The sequence below is a fragment of the Delphinus delphis genome, chromosome 9, assembly GCF_949987515.2.
Source record: "Delphinus delphis chromosome 9, mDelDel1.2, whole genome shotgun sequence".
NCBI classification, from domain to species: domain Eukaryota; kingdom Metazoa; phylum Chordata; class Mammalia; order Artiodactyla; family Delphinidae; genus Delphinus; species Delphinus delphis.
The window spans coordinates 100,563,446-100,583,432 of record NC_082691.1 but is presented as its reverse complement, the minus strand read 5'-3'; the positions used below and the strand labels follow the sequence as shown (position 1 = coordinate 100,583,432).

Below are 19,987 nucleotides of genomic sequence, written 5' to 3'. Positions count from 1 at the left end.
TTCCTTGTCACCCCGCAAAAAGCACTGCTCCCGTCACTTGAAGCCCTGAGCTTCCTTAGAGAGACATATTTAAGTGAGGATTTCTGGAGACAGTGCTCCCAGGCCCTGAGAGAGAATTTGCCATCAATTACACAGGTTTGTTTTTTTTGTAGTTTTTTTTTTTTAACTACACAGGTTTTGAAGTGGCCTCCTAACACCATAAAGCAACATAAGGCTCTGTCTGCTTCCATCCTACACACGTGGAACCCCACCAAACCCTCATCCATCTCTCTCCACTCACGATCTGTGTACAGGTATAAGTCCCCCCAGACTTAGGCCTCTTTGGGGTAAGACTCTTATTTTTGTAAACCCCCAGTTTCCATCACATCAAGCACACAGTAGACATTTAATACTTGTCTTCACCAAAAGCAGCAGCACTGCAGTTGCTCAATAAACATGCAGCGGTGGTCAAGAGCCTGGGTTTTGGGTTGAACACACCCGGGTTTGTATTGCCTCTGCTGATTACCAGTTATATGACCTTGAGCAAATGTTTTCATCTGTAAAAAAAGAGTACCTGCCAAACTCTAAATTGTTAGATAATTGAAGTAAACTTCTTTGCAAGGTGCCATGATATTAACAAACTGTGGTTGCACCAGGCTCGGTGCTGGAAATCTATGCAGAAACTACTAAGACAGACAGGAAAAGGGCCTATTGATACCTGCCGAAAACAGGCACTCAAATGCACATGAAGCAACCAGTGCAGGGAAGCGTACACATCTGCTACAGATACGGGAACCGTAGCAGGCCAGCCAGGGAGGCACGGCAGGACAGAATCAAGTCAGACGTTTTCTCCCTGACAACTGACACCCAGCAAGGCTAACTTGACCCCTAGAGAGGAAACCCCACTTGCTGGGTGTGCCTGACCCCACCTCGGGGAAGTACGGGCGGGTGTGCAGAGAAGCTGGACAAGCCGGCCACTCGGCCTGTCACCCACCCCAACGCCCAACCCCGTCGGAGGAGAGCTGCTGCCCCTCCCTCCACCACAGCTCCCCAGGACAAAGAAACACTTCTCAGCCACCGGTTCTAAAACCAGATCTTTATTCTCTAGTTTGAAAAGGAGGATAAGTGGTTGTGTTTAGTTCCAGAGAACAAGGCCCAACAGTAGAAATTACAGGGAAGCAGACTTCATTCATTATAAGGAAGAATTTCTAACAATCAGAATTATCCTACAGTAGAACCAGGGCCTGGGGGGGTGGGGGGGGGAACTCCCTGTCACCTAAGTATTCAAGCAGAAGCTGGGCATCCAGACGCTAGAAATGCTGAAGGGGAAACTCACCCCCATTTCCCATCAGCTGGCCCTCCGTTATCAACGGGGCAGTCCTCCCCACTACATGCCGAGTTCTGAAGGGAGTGAAGGCAGGCTGCGGTGTTCAGACAAAAGCCCTGACGCAGGGTGGCTGACAGCCAGGGGATGCCCTAAGCACTGGGAGGCTGGTGGGTAAAGCAAGTCAGACAGGTGGGGAGATGCCCAGGGCAGGGGACTGGATCCTCTGGGAGGAAGGCGAGCCAAGCACTAACAGTAGATGGGTCTCTCCAAACCTGGGTGCCTGTGCAGGGGCAGGACGGAGGGGATGTAGTGAGGCAGGCTGGAGCAGCTCGGCTTCGCCTCCCAGTACTGGAAAAGGCCCAGGTGCCGCCCGAGGCCGGCAGGTTCTCCCAGGTATATCCATCTGGTCCACTTTTCCTCCTGGGCGCTCATTCACTAAGGACTGAACCACACCTACTTCCAAAAAACGAGCTGAAGGAACTCATAACAGACAGAGACATTAAGGCGTTAACACCAGAGGAGAGGGGTCTTCCTGTCCACTGGTGGCCCCTCCGGCCGGAGGGCTCTAAGGGGTGGGTGGAGCTGCTATTGCTACTTTTCCAGGGCGCAGGGCAGTCAGGACTGAACCTTAGCAAACACCAGCTGGAGGCCGGGGTCCCTGCTCTCCAAGTGGACTCCCTGACTGCAGGGGTAGAGGACCCCCCTCTCTAACGGGGCAGGCTCACTCCTCTCCCCCCCCTGCCTACAAGCAGTGGCACAGGGCACAGTATGAATGATGCCCAGGCCCGACCTCCCTCGGCCCCCGCCGCCCCTGCCCCTTCAGACATCATGCTTCTTCTGATGGGCCAGGAGCTTCTCCTCGTCGTCAAAGGTCTGGCCACAGATGGCGCAGCAGAAGGCGCCGTCCCGGATGTGGCTCTTGCGGTGGGTGATGAGGTTGGACTTCTGACTGAAGCTGCGGTCGCAGTCGGGGCAGGCGTAGGGGCGCTCGCCCGTGTGGATGCGCCGATGCGACACCAGGTTGGACTTCTGGCTGAAGGCTTTGCCGCAGTCGGGGCAGACGTAGGGCTTCTCGCCGGTGTGGATCCGCCGGTGTGCGGCCAGGTAGGGCTTGTGGCGGAAAGCTTTCCCGCAGTCCGGGCAGACGAAGGGCCGCTCCGGCGCGTGGTCGCGCCGGTGGGCGGCCAGGTGGCTCCCCTGGGAGAAGCGGCGCCCGCACTCCTCACAGGCAAAGGGCCGCTCGCCTGAGTGGACCCGGGAGTGGGCCACCAGGTGGGTCTTCTTGCCGAAGTTCTTCCCGCACTCGGCGCAGGTGAAGGGCCGCTCGCCCGTATGCTGCCGCTGATGGGCCCGCAGGAAGCGCTCCAGCCGGAAGCTCCGCCCACAGTCCTCGCAGCTGTAGAGAGAGGGCGGGGCCTCCGCCTGGTGGCCGGGGGGCTCCCCTGGGGCCTCCAAAGGCTCCGGGGCCGGCTTCAGCGGGGGCTCCGGGGCGGGCTCTGACGAGGGTTCCGGGGGGCCGGCGGGAAGCTGGGGGCTCCCCGAGCGGGGGGCACCCTGGGCAGACCCTTCGGAGCGCTTGTGGATCTTGCTGTGCGACAGCAGGTTGGGTTTGTGGCGGAAGCGGCGGCCGCACTCGGTGCACGGGTAGGGCTTCTCGCCCGTGTGGATGCGCCGGTGCGAGGTCAGGTAGGGCTTATTGGTGAAGCGCTTCCCGCACTCAGGGCACTGGTGGGGCCTCTCGCCTGTGTGCACGCGGCGGTGGGCGATCAGGTTGGGCTTGTGGCGGAAGCGCTTCCCGCAGCAGGTACACTGGAAGGGGCGGTCGACGGCGTCTCCACCGGGCCGGGGCGCGGTCACCGCAGGACGGCCCCGAGGCCGAGGCCCGAGGGCCTTGGCCGCCGCTTCCTCCAGGGCTTCGGCCACGTGAACCCGCTTGTGAGCAACCAGCTGGTCCCACTGGGCGAAGCTGCGGCCGCAATTGCCGCATATGAAGGGCCGGGCCTCGGGCGCCGGGGGGTGGCAGCGCCGCAAATGGGCCCTAAGCTGCTTTCTCCGCCAGAAGCGTCTCTCGCAGTCGGGACAGGCGATGGGCCGCTTTGCCGCCGAGTGGGCCAGCAGGTGCAGTACCAGGGCCACCCAGCCTCGGAAGCTCTGCCCGCAGAGGTGGCAGGCAAAGCCCAGGTCTGGGGTGGCGGCGGCATGGACCTGGCAGTGCAGTGCCAAGAAAGGGGCGTGGCGGAAGCGACGGCCACACTCGGGACAGGGCAGGGGCAGCCGGGCCTGGCAGCGCCGGGCATGAAGCCAGAGGGCCACCCAGCCCGGGAAGTGCCTTCGACAGTGGGCACAACGATGGGCCCGACCTAGGGCCTGGCTGCCCGGCTGGGCCACGGCAGTGCCTTGTGACCTCAGCCCTTGGGGCTCCTTCTCCAGGGTCTGGGGCGACTCCTGGGAGGGCCCAGAAAGGAGTCGCGGCTGGGCGGGGCCCATGGCCACGGGGCCCCTGCAGCGACGTTCCAGCATCGGTTCTTCCTCTGCTGGGGGTGGAAAGGCACAGTCACTCTACAGAGCCACACAGCCTGCCCCCAGCTCCTCCCCTGCAGACCCCAGGCCCAAGAGGAGCTCGCCCCTCTCCACTCCTGGAGCCCTGGAACCTAGACTACTCTTCTAGGTTTCCTTGTATTATATGATTTAATTCTTGGGCTTCCAGATACCATTTCAAATGTATCTGTCTTTAATTCTTTTTTTAAGTTGGAAGATATTTAAATTTATTTTTACTTTCCCACATCACTAATCATGGGTATGAGTGGCTTGTATCTCCATCCGGAAAACATAGCACTATCAAGTTACTATTATATCCAGTGGAGAACTCAGTCTTTGGGTTAATTAAGTCTTTACTGACCCTGGAAACTACCAGAAGGAAGAACCCTGACACTCCTTGGAATCCCCCTCAGCCCGTGTCTGGCATGGAGTAGACACTCTGGTGCTGGCTGTATGAACATTCCTGCCTTAGGACGGAACAGAAAACGCAGTCACCTCTCCCTACAGCGCTTTACGCTTTTCCAAGTATTTCCCTTCTGCCCTCTCCTTATTTCTACTATTTCCTGTTGCCGTATCGGAGCTTCACAGCAACTCAGTGAGGCTGGACCAGAGGTATTAAGTTCCCTGTTTCATAGATGGAGCAACGGTGAGGCATAACAGGGTGATGGGACTTGCCCGAGGGCACAGAGTAAACCAACAGCAGAAGCAAGACTAGGGGACAAGTCTTCTAAACTCCCAGGCCAGTGTTCTTTCCTCTAAAATACCTGAGTTTGTAAAGATCTCACAGAAAGAAATTCCAGTGGCCTCTCATTCCTATGATCCTCTCCTGGGCTCTAATCTAAGCCAATCTTGGGGAAGGCACTTTGGCCTCCCTAACCTCGGTCTCTCACGGGAGCAGCCTGGAGCGCCAGTGAAAGCGGCTCTTCTCAGGACCAGGAGGGGAACACCGGATGCTACCGCCGGCCCAGCATGATGCCAGGCCACTGCTTGCCCAGACTGTGCCCACATTCTCCCCGCCTGCCCTCCTCCACCCCCACACACAATTAGGCCGTTTAAGGAAGGAGAGCGCTCTTGAATCCCAGGAACGCCCGCAGCCTGCTGCCCTCGGGGGCGCTCCTGTCTCTGCCTCCCTCGGGTGATAGGGATTATTGGGGCAAGAAAAGGGGAGAAAGGAAGAGACTATAATCTCTGGCCCCTACCGGTCCTGCCCCAACCCCGCCAGGGGCTGCCCCACATTCGGCTCTTCCAGAGCCTGGGAGCGCAGATTCCTGCAGGGTGGAATGACGGATAGACTCCTCGGGACCTTCACTGCCTGCTCACAAGTTCCAGACACATCCTCCTCATTTCCGCAGAGCCTGTACTCCTCTCCAGAAGCACAGACATGACTCATTCCCAGCGGTCAGAATGAGCACAGGGAAGACTCCCAGGATGTGAGAACGTGACCCCTTCCCCACAGGCACCCTCCTTCCACCAGGATGGGGAGGCCTGAGCACAAGGGCCATGGAATGGTTCGAGAACCCAACAAAGAAGGCCACACTCTACCCTGCAGGCTGTGGAGCTGGAGATGAGGCTTTTTCCAGCTCCTCCCGGGGATGTTCCTGCGGCTGGAGCGCCTGCTTCCGCCCACACTCTGGTAGTCCCCAGACGTCAGAGAAAACTGCAGCAGTAAAGACACCCCTACCCCCATGGCAGAGCTCAGACCTCTGAGGGCAGAGAGGCCAGCCTTACCTGTGGGGAGGGGAGAAAAAACGTGCGTGAGGCTGTGAGCTCCCCTAGGGCAGTCATCTTTGTGTCCTCGCCAGCCTCCCCTCCCCCACCCTGCCCCACACCCCGCCTGGCAGTGACCTTACTGGATACTGGATTAATAAATGAACGTGCCCCCTTCACCAAGGAAGCACAGGGCCGCGTCTGAGGGTCATTTCCTCCACTGCTAAGGTCACAGCATGAATTATCCAGGCCGATGGCGAGAAGGCCGGCCTACGGCAGGAACTCTGGAATCCCTGCTGGCTCCCCTCCCCCCACCCTCCTCCCAGCAGGAATTCCAGGTCTGTTTCCCAGGGGGCTGCGCAGGCGAGCTCTGGTGACAAGGACTCGGTCAGAATCCGCTGGCGCGTGCTAGGTGGCAAAGGGCCGTGGAGACCCCACACCCGCCTTCTGTATTCGCGCGTGTTCCCCCCGTCCACGTTCGCGGACACACTGCTCCGCGCTCCCCGAGGGGGCCCTTTCCGGTCCCCACGCAGAGCGCAGCTCGCGGAGCCTGTGCGCAGGTGCGCGGACTCGCCCCCCCCATTCGGTCCAGCAGTGTGCCCCCCCCCAAACAGCGCGCACTCGGTCACGCGCCCGGCAGGTAGGGCCGCCCCACCACGGGCCTGCGTGGAACCCCGCGTCCTGCCCGGGTCGAACCTCTCTGGCGGGGAGCGCGGAGGCGCGTCGCGCGTCCATGAGGCCGGAAAGCCGGCGCCGGCGGCCGCGCTCCCCACCCCGCCGCGGCGACAGCAGCAGGTTCGAGTTCACCACTGCCAGGCCCGTGCCCAGCCCCCCCGCCGGTTCCCAGCGCCACGTGACTACAGGAGCTGCCGAGGGTCAGTCGCGGGCTCGGGCCGGCGGTCGCGGCCGGAGGGCGGGGCGGGCAGCGGGGCCGGCCGCGCGGGATCCCTCCCCCGCCCCCAGCGCCCCCTCGCGGCCCGGGCCCGGGCCGGGGGCGGCCGCCGCGGGCCCGACTCCGTTGCCATGGCGACCACAGCCCGGATTTTCCGGGATGAGCCCGGCTCCAGTTTCCCGACCCTTTGTCCCAACGGAGAACGCACGTCCCTGGGCGACCGCGTGGTCAGCCTGCGGTCACTTGGCTAGATCCGGCTTCGCTGGCCTAAGCGCTCCTAGCTGGCCCGAGCCTTCGAGAGGGCGCCTCCCACCCCCGGGCCGCCCCCTCCTCTTCTCCTGCCACCTCGACCTTTGGCCGCGCCGCGGAACCTGATACCGCAGGGGCTGAGCCTGGCGGGGGGCGCGGCTGACCCGAAAGTCTGCCTTGTGGGTTGTTCAGAGCTGGAGGAAGGAAAGGTCCGATCGGGTGAACTTTGAAACGGGAATGCCCTCGCTTCCAGAAATTAGCGGAGCGCAGGCGTCCCGGCTTCCGCGGCCGCGGGGCGCGGGTCCGGGTCCGGGGCGCAGGGCGGTCCTCGTCCCCGGGGCGTTTCGCTTGGAAACGCACCGCAGCCAGTTGGCGAGTGCGGAGTCAGGTGCGAGTCTTGCGTTCGTGACTCATCGGCTAGCAGGTGGCCTTGGCTTTCCGCACGAAACACTTCCTTGATTTTCCAGGCTTGTACACTTTCACGTACTTTTATGTTTTGCAACACAGGCAACTTTCTAATTATACAATTATTTTTAAAGCACAAAATCTGTTGCATTAATAGGAAATGAAATACAAAAATCTCTCATACTTTACCTCCTAGAGTCAATTACACTTAATATCTTAGTATGTATTATCGGGCATTTTTTTTTAATGCTTATCTATGCTTGTTTGACGTTATTGGGATAATGCCTTACAAAGATGTATTCTGCCTTTTTCACTGAACAATACTGTGAATTTTCTGACATTTTATTAGATATTCTTTTTTTGATATTCTTTTATAACATGATTCTTAATCGCAGCATAAATGCACACAAATTTTCTGCTTTTCTATATCATTGTGGATTCATGATACAGGAGCTGCCGAGGGCCAGTCGGCATGTGCTTTTATTGCACATACTTGATTTAAAAATTCTGGAAGTGGGGAACTGATAGGTCAAAGGCAAAGTATATTTTTCAAATGTTTTCTAAACTATCTTCGAGGAAAATGTATTGGTTTTCTTTTGAGAAATGCCCCTTTTTCCATATCCTTGAAAACACAGGCTATTTTTTCAAATTTAATTTAAAGTTGTTATTTCTCATTGTTTTGAATGTTGTTTCTTTAATTACTAGTTAACTGGCTTGTTTTTCCATGTAGTTATTTATTAACTGTTTGTATTTTCTCTTGTGTGAATTTGCTTTTGTCCCTTTGCCCACTTTTCTATTTGTCCATTTTTTAAAGTTGGGAAATTGACTCCTGCGTATATATCTGAAGAAAACGAAAACATTAATTCAAAAAGATACATGCACCCCAATGTTCATAACAGCATTATTTACAATAGCCAAGATACAGAAGCATCCTAAGTGTCCATCAGCAGACAAATGGATAAAGAAGTTGTGGTGTACATATACAGTGGAATACTACTCAGCCATAAAAGAATGAAATGTTGCCATTTGCAACATGGAGGATATTATGCTTAGTGAAATAAACAGAGAAAGACAAATGCTGTATGTTATCACTTATATGTCAAATCTAAAAAAAAACACAAACTAGTGAATATAACAAAAAAGAAGCAGACTCACAGATATAGAGAACAAACTAGTGGTTACCAGCGGGGAGAGGGAAGGAGGGAGGGCAAGATAGGAGTAGGGGGTTAAGAGGTATAAACTATAAGAGGTATAAAATAAATAAGCTACAAGGATACCTTGTACAGCACAGAGAATGTAGCCAATATTTTAGAATAACTATAAATGGAGTATAATCTATAAAAATTTTGAATCACTGTGTTGTACACTTGAAACTAATATGATATTGTAAATCAACAACACCTCAAAAAAAGTTGGGAAATTGGTTTTACAATATTTCACATTGTTTGGGGGACACTCCTTATACAGTAAAAAGCCTTTCATGGTTTCTGCCTTCGGTGTTATGTTTAGAGCACCCACACCATCCCTCCCCAAATGAAATTTTATGCTTGTATTTTTGTCACAGAAAGTAAGTTTTAATATCTAGTAGTGTAAGTACTCCCCCTATGACACAGGTTCCTTTTTTTCCCCACAACTTTCTTGGCTAAAATCACTCTCTTATTGCCTCTCGCCTTCTGAGATGGCCCACACTCTGTGGAGTATGTTTCTCTCTAAATAAATCCACTTCTTACCTAAAAAATTAAAATAAAAAATTAAATCACTCATTAACCTTCCAAATGAACTTTAGAATTTCTTGTCAATATTTTAAAATGTTTCTTGACAGTATTTTAAAAATCCACTTGAAGAGATTTAAGATTCACGTCCCTCCGTTGGTTCGGGTCTTATTTTACCTCTCACAGTCAAGTTTTCTTATTTGTAGATTAAATAGTATAACTTTTGTACTTTTCCTATAATAAAATTTACAAATATGAAAAAAACTTTGTCGGATACGTTGTCAGAGTTTTAAGGTTCAGAAAATATGGTAGACTGTATATTGTAGCATGTAGGTCAAGTTTGGTGGTTACAGAAGAATGGATTTTTCTATGAGTGCAATCAGAAGATATTCGAGTTTTTACCTGAATACTTAGTAATAATAGTTAATATTTAGGGAGTCCTTATTTTCTGTCAGACATGGTGATAAACTTTTCACATATGTATCTCATTTAATCCACTTAACCCTAGGAAACATACTCTTCTAGTGCTCATTTTACAAATCAAACAACTGAGACTCAGAGATGTTGAGAAATTTGCCCAACGCCACACAGCTGGATCATGGCTGATAGGAACCTGGCCTCACTTTTCACCACTAAAGTTGTGTGTCTGGGAAAAGCACCAAGTGCTTGAGCCCAGCACAGAGTAATTGTGAAATACCTCTTAGTTCATGGGTAGATGTGGCACGTCAGTGCTCCTGGATATAATACATTCCGGCAAGAACCCTCCAGGGGAATTCCTTCACAGACACACAAAGTGCCTTCATCTGTCTGTCATCGGTCTCTCTGAGCAGAAAGGCTCTTCCCTTAAACAACGCCTTAGCTACTCCCCAGTCCCCAGCCCCCACTAGAAGTGTCCTCATGCCCCGTTAGGAATTATCCACCTGCTGTACTTTGCTCTTTTGGCAAAGACAAAGGACACTAAGTATAGAACGACGGGGCCTTCACTCTGCAGAGAGAAAATGCAAAGGAGTGGTGAGGGATTCCTGAGCCTTTATGCCAGTCAGAAATTCTAGGCCTTGGTATTCAGGACTTCACCCCTCAGTACGCCTTAGAGAGGGATGTGGCGAGGGATGGCGCTGTGACCGGCCATACGGTCAAATGGCCCAGCCCGATGCAGATTGCCTCAGCCTTGATGCGCCTGCAAGAAAAAGATAGGGCTGTACAGGGTCAGGGGCCCACTGGACAGAGACACTTGAGAGGGGCCCTGGGAGGGTCCCTCTTCCCCTCCAGCAGTGCCTGACACCCACCCCCCCACTACTGGATTAGATGGCAAAGTAGGTGGGTTTGCCAGGGGATGAGGGGAACGATGTCTCCAGAAATCCTCTGTGAAGATGTTACTGAACAAAACTTGGGTCCACTCACCTGCTCAAAAAACCCAAACTCCCCGCACCTCGGGGGCATGTGAAACTTTCCTGGCCGGGGATCAAACCCGCACCTCGGGGCATGTGAAACTTTCCTGGCAAGGGAACAAACCCGCGCCCCCTGCAGTGGAAGCCCAGATTCTTAACCACCCGACTGCCAGCGAAGCATTTTTAGAAGCCAGGTGAGGGAGGGGACTCGCAGGGTGTGTGATCAGCTGTGGACAAGTCTCTGGTTGACGGTGGTTAACAGGACGGTGTCACAGGGGTTAACACGATCAATCCTTAGGCTCCAGGAGGTCTAGGAGCTACGTGCTCATGGTCATCAAGTAGTTAAATGCTTGCATTTGGGGGATTTTAGCATCTGTAAAGCAACTCAGGAAATGTGCATCAGATACTGTAATCTAGGTACTTCGGGGAGGAGCTAAAGCAGAGGATATGGGGGAGGGGTCTGTCCCGGGAAGGCCCCATAGGGTCCTGCTCGGTTCCGAAACACCCAGGTATTGGTTAGCAGCAGTCCTGTATCTACAAGAGGGAAAACTGCATCTATGTCACAGATAGCCTGTGCCTGTCCTCCCCACAGGACTCACTCATAACACCAGCAAATATTTAATCAGTGCCCACCATCTGCCGTGCCAGCTGCTGGGCCTACCGCGAGCCCGACAGAAATGGTGCTGCTGGCTCTCCACAGTGTGGGAGGGTATTGAGAGGAGCTGGTTTAGCGATGGCGGTATCTCTTGGGTTAGTACTTCGTATGAAACAAAACCAAATGCTTGTTGCTAATTTCTGAATGGATGACCAAGGGAGTGAGAGAGAAGAGAGGAAATCTTCCCTCCAGTGGGAACCGCCGTATTACTCACTCCGGCTTCAGACGGCCTCCCCAAGGCGGGTTTGGAACATCGCACAGAGTCATTCCCAGCGGTGGCAGACCGTGTGGGGAGGGGGCAGGAAGCACACGCACGCTGACCTCGGCGGGGCCACATCTGCAGGGAGAGCCTCGCGCGGGTGCTGTCACCCGTAGGTGCTCACGCAGCCTCGACCCCGGGAGCCCTCCCAGCTGCCCACCTGGAGAGAAAGCCCGACTGTCCAAGGCCGGCACCATGGGTGAAAGGAGCCTCTTCAGGAAGAGATCAAAGTGCTCCTCCTTCTGCAGTCCCCAAAATGTCCTTAAATGCAGGAACGTGGCCTGCAGGACCCAGGCAAGAACAGGCACTGTAAAGAAGCCCTAGATGGAGATCAAATGTCATCCCCCCAACTCTGCTGCACAAGACACTTCTGTTGCATATCTAGTTCCAGGAGTCCGGGGTTTTTTTGTTCTTTTTGTGGTTTTTTTGCGGTTCGTGGGCCTCTCACTGTTGTGGCCTCTCCCGTTGCAGAGCACAGGCTCCGGACGCGCAGGCTCAGCGGCCATGGCTCACGGGCCCAGCTGCTCCGCGGCACGTGGGATCTTCCTGAACCGGGGCACGAACCCGTGTCCCCTGCATCGGCAGGCGGACTCTCAACCACTGCGCCACCAGGGGAGTCCAGGAGTCCTTTTTTTTGTTTTGTTTTGCTTTTTTATAAATTTATTTATTTTATTTTTATTCATTTCTGGCTGCATTGGGTCTCCGTTGAGGTGCGCGGGCTTCTCGTTGTGGTGGCTTCTCTTGTTGCGGAGCACGGACTCTAGGTGAGCGGGCTTCAGTAGTTGTGTCTCACGGGCTCAGTAGTTGTGGCTCGCGGGCTTAGTTGCTCCGCAGCATGTGGGATCTTCCTGGACCAGGGCACGAACCGTGTCCCCTGCATTGGCAGGCAGATGGATTCTTAACCACTGCGCCACCAGGGAAGCCCCCAGGAGTCCGTTTTTTTGGAAAGGAAAAGAACATAGTGGGTCAAAAGGAAACCAGGTTTCCTGCAGCGAGAGCCTCTCCTGCCACCTGCTGCTCCTGGCCCCTTCTGGCCGCCCGTAGCCTGGCCTCCCGGACCATTTGATCCTTTTAAACAGAGATCAGGTTGCTCACTCCACATTTTGACGACATAGCAAAGGGCTGCCGCGGCCTCTAAGGTTCCGCCTGGTCTGACCGCCTGCCAGCCCCTCCGCGCAGCCACAGAAGCTCCATCCCACTGTAGGGCCTTTGGAGTTGCTGTTTCATCCGCCTGGGACGCCCTCCCTCCTGCTCTTTATAGGCGGCACTCCTTCACTTTGTTCAGATTTGGGCTGAAGTATCCTCTCCTCAAAACATGCGCCCCGATGACCTTCTCTCTCCTCCGTACTCCCACCCGGATGAGGAGGTCCCTGATGCCACTGGGACAAATTGCCCCAAACTCAGTGGCTTAAGGCAACGCACATTTATTCTCTTATGGTTCCGGATGTCAGAAGCCCCAGATCAGTTTCACTGGGTGGACGTCAAAGTGTCAGCAAGGCCACGTTCCCTGCAGAGGCTCTAAAGGAGAAACTGTTGGCCTGTCTTTTCCAGCTTCTAGAGCCGACTGTGTGTATTCTGTGTCTCAGGGCTCCCTCCTCCGTCCTCAAAGCCAGGAGGGTAGCATCTTGCTTCAGTTATCACATCTGTCTCTGCTGTAGTCAGATCTCCCTCTGCCTTCCTCTTACAAGGACACCTCTGATTACACTTAGGGGCCACCCAGATAATCCAGGATAATTGTAAGGGAAGACGCAAGTTAAAACTAAGAAAAGTAAGTTTTAATTCTCCCTGGTACAAAAAGGGAAAAACTCTCCCCGCCCTTCCCTAAGAGCATTTTCTTTAGAAAACTTCTAATTGGAAGTTCTTTCTCTGCCCCTTTGAGGTGCATGTAAATCTTTTTAAAGCTCACTAAGCCTCTTGCCGGCTTTACAACCCAGGACTGCCTTTCTCGAGGACCTGGGAGCCATCTCTCCGAAATGCAAACATCAAGGGAACAGCGGCCAGTGTCCCCTGCCCGTGGGAGGTGGGAGCCTAACTCTCCAGCAGCGCCGGGCTCCGGGCTGCAAACCTCCTCCCGTCACCAGGATACAACAAGTGGATGTTTCCTTTGCATAAAGGCAATTAGCTATCACGGGTGGCCTCCCAATTCCAGGCGAATTTAGGGTGAACTGTGTGTGACAAACGGTCAAGTCCTCTTACCCGAGGACTGGCGATGCTTTCCCTGGAGAACACGTGTGCAGTGGGGTCGCATCTGCTGGGCTATAAAATAGGGTGAGGACTTCCCTGGTGGCGAAGTGGTTAAGAATCCGCCTGCCAATGCAGGGGACACGGGTTTGATCCCCGGTCCGGGAAGATCCCACATGCCACGGAGCAACTAAGCCCGTGCACCACAACTACTGAGCCTACACTCTAGGGCCCAGGAGCCACAACTACTGAAGCCCGCGCACCTAGAGCCCGCGCTCCGCAACAAGAGAAGCCACCACAATGAGAAGCCCGTGCACCGCAACAAAGAGTAGCCTCTGCTCGCTGCAACTAGAGAAAGCCCACGCGCAACAACAAAGACCCAACACAGCCAAAAAAAAAATTAGGGTGAAATTTCTTTCTGTCTTTGCCATCTCTTAGTGCATTGCCTGTGACGTGCTTATCCAATAATACAGCTGTTTTCTTTCTCTCCTACCTTTGTGCAGGGCTTTTCCGGGTAGGCAGGAGATTTTCTTTTCAATTTTATTTCCCTGACATAATCTCCCCATCTCAAAATTCTTAGGTTAATCACGTCTGCAGTCCTTTTTGCCATATAAAGGAACATTCACGGGTTCTAGGGATTAGGGCCTGAGCAGGGACTGAAGCCTGGACAGGGATTAGAGCCATTATTCAGCCCACCATCCACTCCTACCCCATCACCTTCTAGTCCCCCTACTCAACTTTATTGCTCTTCGTAAGTCTTATCACCTACCTGAAATTATTTGGATGTGTATTCAGTTAGATAGTTTTCGTCTAGTTACCCAGCACAATGTAAGCCACGTGAAGGCAGGGATTGAACTGTCTTTTTTAACCACCGCGTAGCCACAGCCCCTAGAAATGTGCCAGCCCCTGGCAGGAGCTCCATGAGTGTTTGTGGACCAAATGGAAGAGGAAATACGAGTTCTTCATCCCATGGTGAAGCGAGTTGGATTAGACCACTCGGAGCTGCTGGAAGAGCAGTCCCAGCCAATCATCAGCCAGTGAACTTCAAACCTCCTCCCTCGGCTACTGCTTGTTAAGCAGGCGATGGAGTCGGACAGAACTTTTAGGGAGACAGAAAAAAACACTTTTTCTTACAGAAAAATTCCAATCAGTATGTGAGTGAGGCAAAGAACAAGGAACCTGGGAGAAAACTTCAGTCCATAGCTCTCCCACTGGAAGGGCTCTGATTGTGGGCAGCAGTGCCTTGAACATATTCCTTTATCTTGAACATTATTGCAGAGTAACTGGAGGGCAGGAATCCTTAGGGAGCCTCTGACACGGCCACTCGCATGTGCAGCAGCGGGGAGGGTGCCCCATGCTCGGGAGACCGCGACTCCCACCAGCTAGGGGTTTGGTCTTAGGACCACACATCGCCAGGAGAAGCTGCCACGAATCACCTTGGTGTGTCAGCCGAGAGAGAAAGTACTCGCTTTCCCCTAGAAATCGACATTTTTACCCTTTCAAGGTCAAATCTCATCTATGTCTTTTGTACTCTGGACTGGCATCAGGCTGTCTCTCCTTCAACTAAATTCAAAAGATGGATTTAGAGGCCGGTGTGTATCCGTTCTTGGTTTAAAATCTACTACAAGCCAAGCTTGATTTGGAAACGCAAGACAATTCTAAACAGAATCTCTGTGAAGCCTGTGATTTAGCAGAAGCAGGTGTATTTTCAAGGGTTTTGTTTCCTGTGAGTGCCATGTGCTGCTGTTTGTGAACTCCATCTGTACCTGTTCACCAAATAACAAAAATGCTGCCTCTAACCTCAGCTCATTCCTACCCAGACTCCTCTTGAAAAAAACCACGCGAGGTAGTTGGAGGGATCAGAGTGTAAACCTGGCTTCAACCTGATGCCTTCTGATCGGCTCCAGGATCAAATCCGGGTCACAGTTAGATGTGGTGCCTCCGGAGTTGGCCCGTGAAGTCTCTGATGTTCTCAGAACTGGTTTGCCTTCGCTGTCTCAAAACATGAGAAGAGAGTTTCCCCTTACCAGGATTTCAGGTTTATTTTGGGGGTGTTATGAGAAATTAAAACAATATAGCATGTTTAACTACTGCACAGTAACATTCTATTAAGTTACTACATCCAACAAATAATATATCAAGTAAAATTCATTTTAAAAAAGAACACTTGAGGGCTTCCCTGGTGGCGCAGTGGTTGAGAGTCCGCCTGCCGATTCAGGGGACACGGGTTCGTGCCCCGGTCCGGGAAGATCCCACATGCTGCAGAGCGGCTGCGCCTGCGCGTCCGGAGCCTGTGCTCCGCAGCGGGAGAAGCCACAACAGTGAGAGGCCCGCGTACCGCAAAAAAAAAAACAAACAAAAAAAACACTTGAAAAGTATTTAATTTCAGGGATTCCCTGGCGGTTCAGTGGTTAGGGCTCCGCGCTTCCACTGCCGGGGGCCCAGGTTCAATCCCTGGTCGGGGGAACTAAGATCCCACAAGCCACGCGGCGCGGCCAAAACACAAACAAAAAAACTGTTTAATTTCATAGTATCTAAACTACCCTATGTGCCTTCCACTGGCTGAGATGCGGCTTATCCCTGCTGTGCGCTGGTTTAGGGTCATAACAAACATGCATATGATATATGAATACAAAACCACTGCAACAAATTGGCGTGATTTATGGGTCAGATGGAGTTAAGAGAAGTTCTTAGGATTAAATCAGGGACCAAAAAGTGATGATAGGCTACCGCAAGTATGTAAGAAAAATAGTTCCACAGCCTTGTTATTTAAAAAAATAGGGAACTGTTAAGGGCAAAGACCTAGCTGGTGCTCACCATCGCCATCTAGTGGTAGATCATGGAGTGCCGTCTAATGGGCTCCTTGGTATCTGTTGGACATTCAGCTTGATATTTGCCTTCTGACCACTCCGATTTAGGAAAATATTTTGCACTCATGAAGCGTCTTTTTAAATGTATTTGATAAAGGTGCAAGTTCCTTTTATTAGTTTGCTGAATTTCCTTTAAAGCCTTATCATAATGGTATGTTACATTAATGGTAAAGTGCATCCCAAGTCTTAGGACGTGGACTCTGCTGGAGACCACAGGCTTTGCTCTGTAAAAATGGAATCAGGTGAGTGCAATGGCCCAAATGAGAGCAGAAGGGCAAAGTCAAAGTCCCCATGCTAATGATGGCTCTCAGCCCCCTGACCCCACTTGTCACCCAGAACACAACCAGCCTAGCACTACTCACAAGCAAAAGCTCACAGGACTCTTGGAAAAATTGGACGGCTACAAAGAAAAGACCTATGGATAATACCAACACTGGGGATCATTCAAACAATAACAAAAAATCAGGCTTACTACCCGATCGCCCTACAGTGCAGTCCGCCAGTTGACAGGGCCCCAGACTTTCCACGAAACTTTCAAGTGGGCATTTGAGGAATGCTTCCGACACGAAAGACCAAAACTATGAGCTGAAATAAGGAGCAGATAGAACTTTTTAAAAGAAATCCCATAAATACAGCATGGTATTTTTAAATAGGAAAGAGCTTTTGACACTAAAAAACACTGAAATTTTAATTTAAAAGTTCAATAAAAGGTATGAAAGATAAGGTCAAGAATATCACATTACTAAAATCAGAAATGAAAGTGGAGACATTACTACTGATCTGACAGAAATAAAAAGTATTATGAGAGTACTGCGAACAATTGTATGCCAACAAATTGGATAACAGATGAAATGGACAAATTTCTAGAAACATAAAACCTACCAAGGGTAAATCACAAAGAAATAGAAAATCTGAATAAACCTATAACTGGCAAGGAGATTGAGTCAGTAATCAAAAATATCCCAATGAAGAAAAGCCCAGGACCAGATGGCTTCACTGGTGAATTTTATCAAACATTTTAAAGAAGTAATATGAATTATTCTCAAACTTTTCCAAAATATTGAAGAGGAGGGAACACTTCCTAAATAATTCTATGAAGCCAGCATTGCCCTGATACCAAAGCCAGAAAAAAAAAAAAAACCTGCAAGAAAACTATAGACTAATATCCCTTATGAACATTGATGCAAAAGAAAAAACCTCAACAAAATATTAGCAAACAAAATTCAGCAGCTCTTAAAAGGATTATACACTATGACCAAGTGAGATTTATTCTTGGTACTTTCAAGATATTTCAACATATTAAAATCCACCAATTTAATAAACCACAATAACAGAATGAAGAAAAAAAATACATGGGGAATTACCAGGCGGTCCAATGGTTAGGACTCTGCGCTTTCACTGTGGAGGGCTCGGGTTCAATCCCTGGTCAGGGAACTAAGATCCCACAAGCCTTGCGTGCAGCGTGGCCAAAAAACAAACAAAAACAAACAAACAAAACCAAACCCACATGATCATCTCAACTGAAGCAGAAAAAGCATTTGACACAATTCAATACCCTTTCATGATAAAACCACTCAACAAACCAGTAATAGAGGGAAACTACCTCAACTTAATAAAAGCCATATTTGAGAAACCCATAGTGAACATCATACTCAAATGGCAAAAAACTGAAAGTTTTTCCTCTAAGATCAGGAACAAGGCACGGCTGTCTGTTTTTACCATTTCTATTCAACAAAGTACTGGAAGTTCTAGCCAGAGCAACTGGACAACAGAAGCAATAAACAGATAAGCTGAACGTCAAGAAAATTGAAACCTTTGTGCATCAAAGTACACTATGAACAGAGTGAAAAAGCAACCCATAGAATGGGAGAGTATTTGCAAATCCTATATCTGATAGGAACTAACATCCAGAATATATAAAGAGCTCCTACAACTCAACAACAAACAAACAAACAAGTTAAAATATGGTCAAAGGAGTTTCATAGTGATTTCTCCAAAGAAGGTATACGAATGGCCAAAGAGCACAAAAGAGTAACCAAAAGGAACAGGAAGATTTGAAAAAGAAGCAAATAGAATGTCTAGAAAATTTTTAATGGAACCTAAAATTTAATAGAATGATTAAAAGCAGATTACACATAACTGAAGCAGAAATTAGTACACCTGGTAAATAATGAATGAAAGATTTAACCAGAATGCAGCACGTAGAATAAAGAGATGAAAAATAAAAAAATACAGAAGGGATTAGGAGATAAGGAAGCTAGAGTGAGAGGGTCTAACAAGCATCTGATCAAAATTTCAGAAGGAAATATTAGGGAGAATGTGGGAAAGGAACTATAAGGCATAATTCAGAGAGTTCCCTGGTTTTTTGTTTTGTTTTGTTTTGTTTTGCGGTACGCGGGCCTCTCACTGTTGTGGCCTCTCCCGTTACGGAGCACAGGCTCCGGACGCGCAGGCTCAGCGGCCGTGGCTCACGGGCCCAGCCGCTCCGCGGCATGTGGGATCTTCCCGGACCGGGGCACGAACCCGTGTCCCCTACATCGGCAGGCGGACTCTCAACCACTGCGCCACCACAGAAGCCCTCCCAGGTTTTAAAAACAAGAGTGTGTGGAACTTCCCTGTGGTCCAGTGGTCAAGACTTCACCTTCCAATGCATGGGGCTGCTGGTTCGATCCTTGGTTGGGGAGCTAAGACTCCATATGCCTCGCGGCCAAAAAAACCAAAACATAGAACAGAAGCAATATTGTAACAAATTCAATAAAGACTTTAAAAAATGGTCCACATCAAAAAATAAATAAAATAAATAAATAAAAAGAAGAATGTGAACTCAGAATTCTTTAGAGTAATTCTTCAGGCGGAAACCTGGAATTCCCTCCTGATACCCCTCTCCGTGGAGCCCACGTTTGGTCTATCATCAAACCCTTTTACTTCCCAGGCGCTCCACTTATCCGCCTGCTTTGCTCCATCTTCACCACCCCCATTTCTGCCACGTTCATTGACAACTGCCTTTGTCTCCTACCGAGGGCGTCCTGCACCTGGACATGTCCCCTCTCGTCCACTCTCTACATACTTGCCAGGGTGAGTTTTCAAAAATGCTGTTTGTCTTGTGATTTTTAAACTTCTGAAAACGAATTTTACACTTTACGCAACAAATTACGCAGACGGTATGAAATTGTAAAAATACGAAGGGCATGCAGTTTCCTCACTTCCCTTTACTTCAGCCAGACAGTTCCTCTCCTCAGAGGCAACCGTTGCTACAAGTTTTTTGTTTTTCCTTCTAGAAATAGCCCACGCATTTATGAACATATATAGACACCATGGTTCATAATGAGCACTTGACATGTGGCCAGTGTGACTGAGGTGTTGGAATTTTCAAACAAGAGACCGATGTTTCCCACATTGCTTCATTCCACTGAATACTGAAAATATTTGGGCTCGCTTTTCCGAACGGACTCTGTGCAAGCGTCATGGACACAGTTGTTAAAATTGTTCGGTACTTAAGTGCAAATACTATGAAACATCAGCAGTTTAGGGGACTATAGAAAGGAGTAGGAGATCATGAATTTAAGAAGCTTTTCGTTGCCAACGCTCATTGGTTGAGTCATGGAAGGGTTTTACTAAGGTTTACTGCACTGTTAACGCCAAGATTTTCTTTTCTTTTTTTTTTAACGCCAAGATTTTCTTGAAACAAAAAAGAATGTTAACCAAATATTCAGCAATCAAAGATTTTAAATGTCAGTGTAAATGTTCTCACCAATATCACACTACGTATGATCAAGGTACGTCTGAAGCTCCAAAGAAAGGAAAAGTTCATTTGTGACCTGTCCA

The 19,987-nt window shown here is 50.5% G+C and overlaps 1 protein-coding gene across 11 annotated transcripts; it reads right to left on the bottom strand.

The window, feature by feature from the left end:
• Window positions 1–1,061: 1,061 nt before the first annotated feature.
• On the bottom strand, window positions 1,062–19,980 carry REPIN1 (replication initiator 1). Of its 11 annotated transcripts, none has more exons than XM_060021086.1 (3): window positions 19,914–19,980; window positions 5,387–5,501; window positions 1,062–3,840 (listed from the first exon to the last, which is right to left on the bottom strand). In XM_060021086.1, the coding sequence occupies exons 1-3, from the start codon at window positions 19,971–19,973 to the stop codon at window positions 2,126–2,128; spliced, it is 1,890 nt and encodes a 629-aa protein (XP_059877069.1). In that variant the 5' UTR covers window positions 19,974–19,980; the 3' UTR covers window positions 1,062–2,125. The 11 variants fall into 11 exon arrangements, with proteins under 11 accessions (XP_059877069.1, XP_059877070.1, XP_059877075.1 ...); XM_060021087.1 differs by having other exon boundaries at window positions 1,062–3,837; XM_060021092.1 differs by lacking the exon at window positions 19,914–19,980 and adding an exon at window positions 6,857–7,237 and having other exon boundaries at window positions 5,387–5,572.
• Between the last annotated feature and the right edge of the window lie 7 nt (window positions 19,981–19,987).